General features: G+C 53.8%; 1 protein-coding gene across 1 annotated transcript; it reads right to left on the bottom strand.

The window, feature by feature from the left end:
* Positions 1–427: 427 nt before the first annotated feature.
* Positions 428–4,819, bottom strand: LOC134290574 (uncharacterized). The gene is made up of 5 exons (XM_062857736.1): positions 4,754–4,819; positions 3,538–4,681; positions 2,391–3,427; positions 1,956–2,300; positions 428–676 (listed from the first exon to the last, which is right to left on the bottom strand). The coding sequence occupies exons 1-5, from the start codon at positions 4,817–4,819 to the stop codon at positions 428–430; spliced, it is 2,841 nt and encodes a 946-aa protein (XP_062713720.1).
* Between the last annotated feature and the right edge of the window lie 3,528 nt (positions 4,820–8,347).

Raw genomic sequence — 8,347 nt, 5'->3', positions numbered from 1 at the left:
AAAACAGGTCTTCTGGAAGCGACCATGTAGCCTTTAGCATTCTCGCGTACTACTCGGATAGTCCCCGGCGGTGAATCTATCCTACTCCGACGAAGAGTTCCCCGACAGTGGAAGATCTTCCGAAACCGAACTTCCCGGGTAGGTGCCGAGGTCGGTTCTGCGATTCCGGTTGAGGTCGGCTTCCGGTTCACAGGCGCCCCGACGACCAAGCTCCGGTGCTTTTTACGCGGACCTACTCGATCTAGTCCCCGGCGGTGGACCTAGCCTACTCCGACGGAGACAACCCCGGCAGTGGAAGTTCTCCCGACACCGAAAATCCCGACCAGTGAAGTGCCGAGGTCGGTCTGGCGATTCCGGTTGGTGGTTGGCTTCCGGTTCACCAGCGCCCCGACGACTCAAAACCGGTACTACGCCACGAACTACTCGGTCATGTCCCCGACGATGGATCATGCCTACTCCGTTCGCGATCAGCCATCCTCTGATCCTCTCGCCATTTTCGCTGCAACGACGACATGATCTGCACAACTGACCTATTCACCGCGCTCCACGTTACTTCGTTCTGGCACATCTCCGTAATGATGTTGTTCGCGTTCAGATTCCTAACACTGCTCGCTTGCATCTCGCTACGTTCCGCCATGAACCGTGGGCAGTAGAATACCACGTGCTCCGGTGTCTCCTCCTCGTTCGGACAGGCCGGGCAAAGTGGGGACTCTGCGTGGCCGAATCGGTGCATACTTCCTAAAGCAACCATGGCCTGACAGGAACTGTGTCAGATGGAAGTTAACTTCTCCGTGTTTTCTGTCCACCCATACCGAAACGTTTGGAATGAGCCGATGGGTCCATCTTCCGTTTGCGGCGCTATCCCAGTCCAGCTGCCACTTTCTCATCGAGTCAGCTCTCGCATTCTTGCGGGATCCTGTCGTTCCTCGGCGATTGTAACATTCGCAGTCTTCTTCCAGTACGATTTTTATGGGGATCATTCCCACTATAATGCAGACCGCTTCCGTGGATATGGTTCGGTATGCACTGGCTACTCTCATAGCCATCAGCCTGTATGTGCTATTCAGCCGCGCCAAGTTCCTCTTCGATAGCTGTCCAGCTGCCCAGACAGGAGCGCCGTACCGAAGTACCGACGTCGACACGCTGGCAAGGAGTCTCCTCGTACCGCTACTGACTGCCGATCTGTTTGACATGATCCTGGTCAACGCTGCGATTGCTTTGGCCGCTTTCTCGCAGGCGTAGTCGACATGACTGTTGAAGTTTAGCCGGTCGTCGATCAACACCCCAAGGTGCTTCACTTCTCGTCTCGAGTCGATGGTGAGTTCTCCGACTGAAACTTTAACATGCTGTACCGCCTTTCGGTTGCTGATCATCAGCACTTCAGTTTTGTGGTGAGCTAATGCCAGCTTCCTCTCGCACATCCAGTTTTCGACCATTTCTATCGCCGCCGAGGCCCGTACTTCCACTTCGTTCAGCGACTCACCGATTACTATGAGCACGACGTCATCCGCGAACCCAACAATCTGCACTCCTCTTGGTAAGCTTAACTGCAGCAATTCGTCGTACATCGCGTTCCACAGCATCGGGCCCAGGATAGAGCCTTGAGGAACACCCGCTGTTATGCCTACACTCTTCTGTCCCTCACGCGTTTCGTAGACCAACGTCCGGTTCTGAAAGTAGCTCTTCAGTATTCTGCAGAGATACTCGGGAACCCTCATCCGGTGTAGGGATCTAGCTATTGCTTCCCAACTAGCGCTGTTGAATGCATTTTTCACGTCTAGAGTGACGACCGCACAATAGCGATTTCCTCTTCTCTTTTGCTTCATGGCAGCATCGGCTGCTTGAACAACTAGCCGGATAGCGTCAACTGTACACCTTCTTCTTCGGAACCCGAACTGCATCCTCGATAGTCCGTTCTCGCCTTCTGTGTAATTTCCGAGTCTGTTGGAGATCACCTTCTCCAGAAGTTTTCCAGTCGTGTCCAGCAGACATATAGGCCTATACGCCGATGGATCTTCGGGTGGCTTGCCCGGCTTCGGCAGCAGAACCAATTTCTGCCGCTTCCAACGATCGGGGAAGTTTCCGTCGTCGATACACTTCTGCAATGTGGTTCGAAACATATCCGGGTTTTGTTGGATTGCTGTTTTCAGAACCAAGTTGGAGATGCCATCTAGTCCTGGCGCTTTCTTGGGTTTTAAGCTCTTCGCTACCGTGATGAGCTCCTGGTTGGAAATACGGGATTCCTCCATATCAGCGGCGACTTCCTCATACGGCGTGGGAGGCCAGACCGTTGGCTCGTGCTGAGGGAACAGTCCGTCTACTACGGGTTTCAGCTTTTCTGGACACCTCTCGGGTGGGGTCGCTGGGCCTTTTATCCTTGACATAGCTACTCTGTAGGCATCTCCCCATGGATTTGCGTCCGCGTTACGGCAGAGTTCCTGCATGCAAGCTGCTTTGCTGAGCTTGATGCCTTTTTTGAGGGCCGCTCTTGCCGCCCTGAACAAAGGTCTGCGCTCTTCCCTTTCCTCGTCAGTGTGAGCCCGTTGCATTCTTCTCCTAGCTCGAAGACAGTTCCGACGGAGTTCGGCGATCCTCCCATTCCACCAGTAGACTGGTCGGCGGACGTCCCGCGGCTGTATCTTCCTCGGCATAGTTGCATCGCAAGCTCGAACGAGAACCGAAACCAGTTCATCCGGACTCAGGTTCAGCATATTGCGTTCATACCGAAGCACTTCTGCGAACACTTCTTCATCGAATGCTTCTGTTCTCCACTTCCGCCCTTTGGAATCATCCCCACGTGCCGCCGTCTGTACCCGTTCTCCAAGACGGTATCGGATCGCTTGGTGATCACTATGCGTATAATCTTCGCTGACTCTCCAATTCATACTTCTCACTACAGTCGGACTACAGAACGTCACGTCGATGATAGACTCTCTGCCTTCTCTTCGATAGGTGCTTGTGGATCCTTCGTTGGCTAGAACTAAGTTCAGTCTGGATACTGTTTCCAGCAGGCTCCATCCTCTGGGGTTTGTGAGGCGGCTACCCCACTCAACTGCCCAGGCATTAAAATCGCCGGCAATGATGACTGGCCTCCTGTCGCCAAGTTTCTCCAATATTTGGTCCAGCACCTGATTGAACCGCTCTATCGTCCAGCGTGGAGGTGCATAGCAGCTACATATGTAGACGCCGTTAACCTTGGCTATAACGAAACCCTCTATCGCGCGATACACCACTTCCTGCAGGGGATATCTTCCAACCGTCCAAATCGCAGCGGTTCCAGCTTCATCTGCTACCCAGTTACCATTTCCGGATGGGATACGGTACGGATCCGAGATGATTGCTACGTCGCACTTCGCTTCCTTCGTGGATTGGCACAGCAGTTGCTGCGCGGTATCACAGTGGTTGAGATTTATTTGCACTACCTCCACTGCGATTTACCGGACATCGCCTGTTTGAATGTTGGACATTTTGGGCCACCAGTAAAGTGGTCCCTGCGCCCCTCGTTTTCACAGATGATGCACTTTGGTGGCTTCTTACACTCTTGTGCTTTATGGCCTTCATCTCCGCATCTCCTGCACAGTTTCGATCTATCTGGTCCACGGCAGTTCCGTGCCAGATGTCCAAACTCTTGGCATCTGAAGCATATCTCCGGTTGCTGAGAAACCCGCAGTGGGCATTCTGAAAACCCGACTTTCACTTTGCCAATTCGCAACGCCTTGTCGGCAGCATTCACCGGGAGCTTGATAGCCGCAACCTGCGTCCCGGAAGGTCCCCTTCTTAGTCGGACTGACATTTCAACGTCTCCTATCTCCATTTGCTCCTTAATTGCAGTTTTTACTTCTTCCGCCGTAGTTATCTCGTCTATGTCGACGCATTGCAGAACCACTTCTGGCGTAACAGCTCGGACCTGCGCAGTGTCTCCCACGACGCTCGCTGCAAGCTCCTTATACGAAGAGCTCTTGTTCTTCGAGTCCTTTTTCAGCTCGAAGATCATTTCTCCAGACCGTGTGCGCCTGACTTTTTGTACGTCCGCGCCGAAGTCCTTAAGCTCCGGAGCCGTTCTTATGGTACGTAGAACCTCGAGGTAACTTTCCTCACGGGTCTTCACCACAATCGCTTCGCCCTTCTTTTTGACGCTTCTCCTAATTACTTTTGGTCTTGCGCCTGCGTTCGTCTGCTTTGCCTTGCCCTTTCTTTGCACAGTCTGCCACTGGGTCTCTCTGTTGCCGACACCGACCTGTTCTGCCTCTGCGGCGGCCAATCGCTTGCGCAGATTGTCTCTCTGCCTTTTAGAGCCTCCTGGCCTTTCATCTCCTGGCGAGGATCGGTGTCTCTTTGTCGCAGACATCGGTGTGTTTTCCGTTCGCGCTAGTTTCTCCTTCTTGCCGAGGTTTCCCGGGACTGTTCTCGGTGTTTGCTGTTGCAGCGTTTTAGCAGCGAGAGCGTTTTTCGTCGATGCCAATTCGCTTTCGGCTATTTCCGCTCTCTGCAACACGTTGGTCCACTCCTTGACGGCTGATCCAAGAGCTCTCCGGATCTTTAACACCAGCTCCTTGATGTCCTTGTGCACATTGTGTTTCTTGTCGACGAATTCGTGGAGCTCTTCCACCCAGTTCTTCGCCACTAGAACCTTCGGATGTTGCTGGGGCACGCCCCATCCGCTATTCGTCGGCAGCTGCTGCTGTTGCTCTTGGGCCACCATTTGTTGCTGCTGCTGTTGCTCCTGTTGTACACTGTGATTATGTTCGTGTACCGCGCTTCGCTGCAAGAACGCTTCTTGTTGCTGTTCCGCTTCTTCTCTTTGCTGAGGAGACCTCATCAATCCTCCTCTGGCGAACGGATTCGCCACCTTTCCGCTGTTATTCTTGTTTTCTCCTTCCATGTTGTTGGGTCCCCCCTCCGAGCCGCTATCTCCACCTGCTGCACATAGTCGCTTTCATGATCTCTTGGTTGTCTATGTATCAGGGAGGCCAAGCGAGGGTTGAACACGTACCTTCATGGGGTCCGTGTTCAGAGCCAGATCAGCGTAAGTCGGGAGTGTTACATCCGAGCCTAGTACCCATCAAAATTGATGGACAGATGAAGAACGTATCCGGAGGCCTGCCAAGGTTTTACCGGGACGGAGGCAGACGCACCATTAACCCACTCGCCGTTTCAAGCAGGTATCACCCTTCCTTACTCAGGGAGCAGAATGGCACGAATGTCAGCCCATCGTCGTCATCCTATGCGTAATCCGTAGTCCGTTGTCGTTTGCTTTGACCAGTATGCCATAATCAGGATGTTACTGGCGTCAATCCTGATGTGCCGGTTGGCACTCCGAGTATTTGGGCTAAGGCACTTTGGAAGCGGTGCCAGGTCGCTTGTACAGAGTTGCTTGCGGATGTGTGGCTTTTTATGGAGATCCAACAGAGCCCACTGTTGAAACCCCGCCACATCCTAGGCATCCTCTGCTTGAGCTGTCTGGAAACCAGAAGCTCGGTCACTCCCCGAAGGAAGAGCCAAAGGTGGTAATCCACACGGATGTGCGAACGATTTTCGCTTAGGATGAACTCCTAAGCTGCCACCCGACTCGCAGAAGGGGGGGGTTCGTCAAGCCCCTGGACTCCTGTCCCTGCTGCCCCTGTGTTTTTTTTTTTTTTTTTTCCTTCTAAACCATAGGGGGATAATCTGCTCAACAGACACCCTAACAGAAGGTTAGGGTAGTGTAGGTCTGACAGGCCGTCTTCTACAACAAAAGTAAAATCCAGGACTACTCTCTCCTCGTACCCACTAAACCATTCCTATGGTCGCCAAACCCTACGTCTCTCCGGAACCACCAAGAAGGTATTGCTTCAGAGAGGGGCTAGTGCACATCGCACCCACAAGGTTAGCTGCGTAGCCTGCAGCAACGAACATCGATGACTCGCTTTGGAGAGTCCATCACGGTAGCATGCTGGCGCTTAGCCAGTTTCCCGAGTGGTCCTCGCCACTCCCTTTGTCCTCGGAAGGCGGGCAGGGTCAACCCCGCCCGCGCCCTACTGCTGAGCGGACATCAAGAACTGATGCCCACGTGCAACCCGATCTGACCTGCCCGCAAGGAAGGGTATCACTACCCTTCAGGCCCTATCAGATGCACCCGTAGGTTGCAGACAGCAGGATCTCACCTACCCCGACCCTTGCCGGGGACCCCTTTCCAACCGCGGGCTCGGATCCAACCCAGTAGACCGACGCCACGACAGCACCGCTACCGGGACTTCCTCTCCGCGGCCACTTAATCGTTGTAAGGGTCGATCTCGACCGCAGGGCACCGGTATGACCTACGAAGCCGACTCCGAACCCCTGGACCACCTCTTGTACTGCATCTGGACTAGCCATTCTCCGAGTCCACGCGCCACCTCCTCTGTAGCTCCCAGACGATGTGGGTAATAGCCGTTGAAACGGCGTTCCAGCCAAACTCATCCCTACACATCCTCTGGACCAAGTTGTCCGGAGTTGTGTCTTCCCCGCATGTGGCAAGCATGCGGTCACGCATTGTGCGAAAACGCGGGCACACGAACAAAACGTGTTCCGCCGTTTCCTCTAAACCATTGCACACTGGGCATTCGGGAGAATCCGCATGCCCGAAACGGTGTAGATACTGTCGGAAGCAACCATGACCTGTAAGGACCTGTGTCAGGTGGAATGTGACTTCCCCATGGCGCCTATTAATCCAACTATCTACCCTCGGTATCAACCTATAGGTCCACCTTCCTTTGGTGGAGCTGTCCCACGCGCGCTGCCATTTGACCATAGAGGCCATCCTGACAGTCCTGCGTATGCCTCTTGTGCCGCGCATTTCGAAGCACTCCATGTCCTCACTGATAAGAATGCTGATAGGCACCATACCAGTAATGACGCAGAGAGCGTCGTGTGACACGGTACGGTACGCGCTCGCAACCCTCAGGCACATAAGCCTGTAAGTACTTTCCAGCTTCCGTCGGTAGCATTTAGTACTTAGCGCGGTGCCCCACGCCGGGCCGCCATACCTAAGTATGGATGTAGCAACACTAGCCAGAAGCTTGCGCTTACTGGCGTACACCGCAGAGCTATTGGACATCATCCGGGACAGTGCCGCAATAGCTGTGGAGGCTCTTTTACAGGCATAATCGACGTGGCTACCGAAGGTAAGCTTATCGTCGATCATCACGCCCAAGTGTTTGACGGAGCGCTTTGACAGGATAGTACAGTATCCTACACTGATCTCCGTCTGCTGCTCCGACTTCAGGTTGTTAACAACCGTCACCTCTGTCTTGTGGTGAGCCAGCTCCAGTTTCCTGGACCGCATCCACGCCTCCACAACCTTGATCGAGTGGTTGGTAGTCAACTTTACCTCCTCGATCGTTTCACCGTAGACTTCGAGCGTAATGTCGTCGGCAAATCCGACAATCACCACTCCCACTGGATACTCTAACCTCAACACCTCGTCGTACATGACATTCCATAACACCGGACCCAGGATGGAACCTTGCGGGACTCCTGAGGTTATGTGAAAGCACTTCCGACCCACCTCCGTGTCGTAGACTAGTACACGATTCTGAAAGTAACTTCCGAGAATCTTGTACAGGTACTCCGGTATCCCCAGACGCAAGAGCGCATCGGCAATAGCAGACCAGCTGGCGCTATTAAACGCATTCCTTACATCCAGAGTCACTACCGCGCAAAAGCGAATTCCCCTCCTCTTAGGCTCGAGTGCTTTCTCGGCGGTTTTTGTAACCGACAAGATAGCGTCTACGGTGGACCTCCCCTTCCGGAAGCCGTACTGGTTACTCGAAAGACCATTTTCGCCCTCGGTGAACCGCAACATTCTATTGAGGATGATCTTTTCGAGCACCTTCCCCGCCGTGTCAATCAAGCATATTGGACTATATGCCGACGGGTCTCCGGGTGGTTTCCCCGCCTTTGGCAATAGTACCAGGCTCTGCCTCTTCCAAGCTTCTGGGAAAACTCCCTCGTCCAGGCATTTCTGCATAGCAGACCTGAACATCTCGGGAGCCTCTGCAATAGCTACTTTTAAGGCCAGGTTCGGAACTCCGTCCGGACCTGGGGCCTTACCTACGCTAAGGGACTTAGCTACCCCCGCAAGTTCCACATCGGTGACCCTCTCCTCATCGCCAGCCCCAGTCCCCGGCTGTCCTACGAAAGGAGGCCAAGGACTAGGATCATGACGCGGAAAAAGTCCTCCAATGATCCCCTCCAACATCTCTGGAGATTGCTCTGTAGGAGCCATCACACCTCTCGTCTTGGCCATAACGATCCTGTAGGCGTCACCCCACGGGTTCGTATTGGCACTCTGACAGAGACCCTCAAAGCAGGCCTTTTTGCTTGCTCT

Source organism: Aedes albopictus, chromosome 3 (genome assembly GCF_035046485.1).
Source record: "Aedes albopictus strain Foshan chromosome 3, AalbF5, whole genome shotgun sequence".
Lineage (NCBI taxonomy): Eukaryota > Metazoa > Arthropoda > Insecta > Diptera > Culicidae > Aedes > Aedes albopictus.
The sequence above is the reverse complement of the archived record's forward strand: the minus strand, read 5'-3'. Positions and strand labels throughout refer to the sequence as shown.

Bases quoted from the DNA above. Each gene is read 5' to 3' on its own strand.
- LOC134290574 (XM_062857736.1), bottom strand. From the start codon at position 4,819: ATGAGGTCTCCTCAGCAAAGAGAAGAAGCGGAACAGCAACAAGAAGCG. The intron at 3,428-3,537 runs GTAAGAAGCCAC...GGTAAATCGCAG, and splicing joins AGGCCATAAAGCACAAGAGT to TGGAGGTAGTGCAAATAAAT. The intron at 677-1,955 runs GTGATCTCCAAC...CCGAACGAGGAG, and splicing joins CTGGAAAACTTCTGGAGAAG to GAGACACCGGAGCACGTGGT.